Genomic DNA, 3,121 nt, shown 5'->3' on the forward strand with positions numbered 1-3,121 from the left:
ACTGTATTGTTATATAATAATATACAAACAATTAAATTAATAAAATAGAAAATGTGTCAATGAAATTAATTTTTGGGATAGTTGTTTATTTATTATATGGTCTCAAAGTATCAATATTAAAAATTAGACATGTAGACCATGAACCACTCATTGGTAGTAAACAGTAACTTTTACAAATTAGTACACTAAACAACAATAAAAGAAGGTAAAATATTACTAGTTATCAAACTTATATTTCATTATTTTGGAGAAACTAAACGATTACATAGACAACACAGAAAACAAAAACAAACAACTAAATAGGAACAATAGATAACCAGAAAAGAAGATGAAGATCAGAGAGATCCAAAATGCATGCATATACTTTAAAGTACTCAAGCAATAGGATAAGCAGCATTCATGGCAATTCCACATAAACCTTCCTTGGCACGTATATCTCTCTTCATCCTTATGTACCCTTTCTCACCCCATTTTCTGCTCCATGAATTCTTCACTATCCAATACTTACCACCACCACGAGCTTTCCCATAACCAACTACTGCAACAGCATGGTTTAGACGAGTTCCACACTTTCCTGTAAATATCCCACTTGAGTAGAATTGGAAAGCAGAATCTCCACCGTCAATATAGACTGACACTGGTTGATGTGCCACAGCTTTCAGCAGTGCTTTTTCACTGTTCGCAGTAACTTTCTCATACCCTTTAATCTCAGCAACACCATGACCTTCCTTCTTGACTTTACAAGTCTTATTGTTTGCCCTGTAGGGGTAATATTCTTCAGTTGCTAATCCCCCTTTCTTCGCAACAAATTCAAAGGCATCCTCCATATAACCACCTTTACATCCTTCACTCATTCCTTCAACACAATCCACCAGTTCTTGTTCTGATAGGGACACCAATTCACCTGTAGTTATTTGGTGGAGACCCTCGATCGTAGCCACAGTTGAAAACGCCCAGCAACTACCTGATTTTACAAACAAAACCAAAGTTCACATCATCACAGGAATTGCTTGAAAGGGTTGAGCATGAAAGTAGAATGAATGACAGAGTTATTAGTAATAAGCAGAATGAAAAAGGTCCTGTATTGTATAGTGTATATATATGTACCACATCTGCCTTGGTCCTTGATTGGAGTAACAGCACCTCTTGTCCTCCAGTCCATGCTAGCAGGAACCTTAGTTATATTGTCATACCTAAACGATGTTTCTGTTACTGTCTCAACCATATTTGCATTCTTCTGACCATTAATTAGTAATGCCTTAAACTCTTCATTATGTAGGTCTGCAAATTGGTTGATGCTAAGGTTGAAAGATTTGTCCCCAGCAGCATTGAATGATTCAATGAACTGCACATTGTTCTTGAATATTTGGAAACGTTTTTCCTTCTCAGCAGCATCCTTGTAAACCTTACCATACTGTGCCATCCAGTTCTCATGTCTCTCTGACGAGGTTGCCTGAGGCAACCTGCGAGACATTACGTGGCATGTCCACACAGTTAAAACAAGGAGCAGAACTAAAAGATGGTTGTTTTGGGTAAATGAACTCATTTTGTAATGAGAGGTAATATTGGGTTTAGATTGAAATGGTTTTGTTTGGAGCAAAGGCAATGGCGAATGCTGGTAATTTATAGTGGTGAAGGGCTCTTCAAGGGTTGCTTCTGATAGTGCAGAAAACAGTTGTTAGCACAATTTGTGCTTTCACATTGGACTCAGATATGACAGTAACGTGTACCATTGTTGAGTCAGCTATTCAACACATTGCTTTCAAAGAGAGACACTTTTTCAGTCCAATTGATTTAGAATGGGACGACCACACGTGGTAGTCCTTCTAGACAGAGAATGTGATAGAAAAAGAAAAAAACATTACAATCAGTGTATATTAACAGGAAAATACATAGTTGGATACCTTTCTATTCTATATACATTCAATTCACAACTATTTTATAATAATAATAATAATAATAATAATAATAATAATAATAATAATAATAATAATAATAATATAATATTAAATAATAATATTTTGAATAAATTAATAATATTTTTTGTAAATAATTAGATAAATGATTATAAAACTGGGTATGTAAATAAAATTTTATTATTGATGTTAAAATGGATTGTAATATATCCTACTAATTTTATTAATAACAAAAATTAACTAATTTTTTAGTTAATTAAAAAACTTAGTTATTTTCTATTGATGTTAAAATGGATTGTGAGTTGTTAACACGGGATGATTTTTCTACTCCTCTGTATAAATCATTTTATTAATTTTATATTCAATAATTTAATTTGTTTTAATTAAGAAAATTATTGTTTTAACAATTTGTTTACATTTTGACATAGTAACATGTAACTGTGATCAAAAAGTTATTATTAAAAAGTTATTAACAAAATCCTTTAATTAAATAACTTAATTTAATATAATATTATTATTTCGAAGTGTCAAACCACTTTCTCCAATTTAAAAATCATCATTATTTCATTGAAGTATCTTACGAAGGTTTAATATAATAAATATTGATATTTTTAATTTTTAATTTTATAGAAAAATATTTTTAGTGTAAAACTTTAATTTAACGATTGAAAATATTAAATATATTTATTAATATGCAATTAATTTTAAAATACCTTTTTTCTTTCTATTTTTTATTTTATAAATTGAAATGTTTTAGTAATTTTTATATTTAAAATATTATTTTTTATTACACTAAAAGTGTTAAATATTTAATTTTCTTAATAGGTTAACTTAGTTATTCCGCCAATAGTGTATTCCGGTACTATTAAATAAAAACAAAGATTAGTCGACGTAGGGTTAGTAATTTTTTGGTTTAAATCCTCGGTTGGTCTTTAATTTTGTATGAGAATTTCAGTTAGGTCCTCATATTTGCAACTGTCTCAATTGGATCATATTTTTTGTAAAATTGAGTCAATTTTTCCATAACCGTTAAATTGTAACAAACGACGTTAGTTGGTGCTGACATGTTGCATAATTAATACGCTGATGTCAAAATATTTTATTAAGTGGAATTTTTATTTAATTTAAGAGATTATGACATGGCAACCCTTGGTCGTTCTCTTCTTCTTCATTTTGATCTTCTATCTGAGGCAAGGAAAGTGGTC

General features: G+C 30.3%; 1 protein-coding gene across 1 annotated transcript; it reads right to left on the reverse strand.

Moving 5' to 3' along the window:
- Window positions 1-281: 281 nt before the first annotated feature.
- LOC108340088 (senescence-specific cysteine protease SAG39) lies at window positions 282-1,570 on the reverse strand. The gene is made up of 2 exons (XM_017577314.2): window positions 1,108-1,570; window positions 282-964 (listed from the first exon to the last, which is right to left on the reverse strand). The coding sequence occupies exons 1-2, from the start codon at window positions 1,544-1,546 to the stop codon at window positions 375-377; spliced, it is 1,029 nt and encodes a 342-aa protein (XP_017432803.1). The 5' UTR covers window positions 1,547-1,570; the 3' UTR covers window positions 282-374.
- Between the last annotated feature and the right edge of the window lie 1,551 nt (window positions 1,571-3,121).

The sequence above is a fragment of the Vigna angularis genome, chromosome 5, assembly GCF_016808095.1.
Source record: "Vigna angularis cultivar LongXiaoDou No.4 chromosome 5, ASM1680809v1, whole genome shotgun sequence".
NCBI lineage: Eukaryota > Viridiplantae > Streptophyta > Magnoliopsida > Fabales > Fabaceae > Vigna > Vigna angularis.

Coding starts and splice junctions, on each gene's coding strand:
- LOC108340088 (XM_017577314.2), bottom strand. CDS start 1,546: ATGAGTTCATTTACCCAAAACAACCATCTTTTAGTTCTGCTCCTTGTT. Junction 965..1,107: donor CAAGGACCAAGGCAGATGTG/GTACATATATAT, acceptor TTGTAAAATCAG/GTAGTTGCTGGGCGTTTTCA.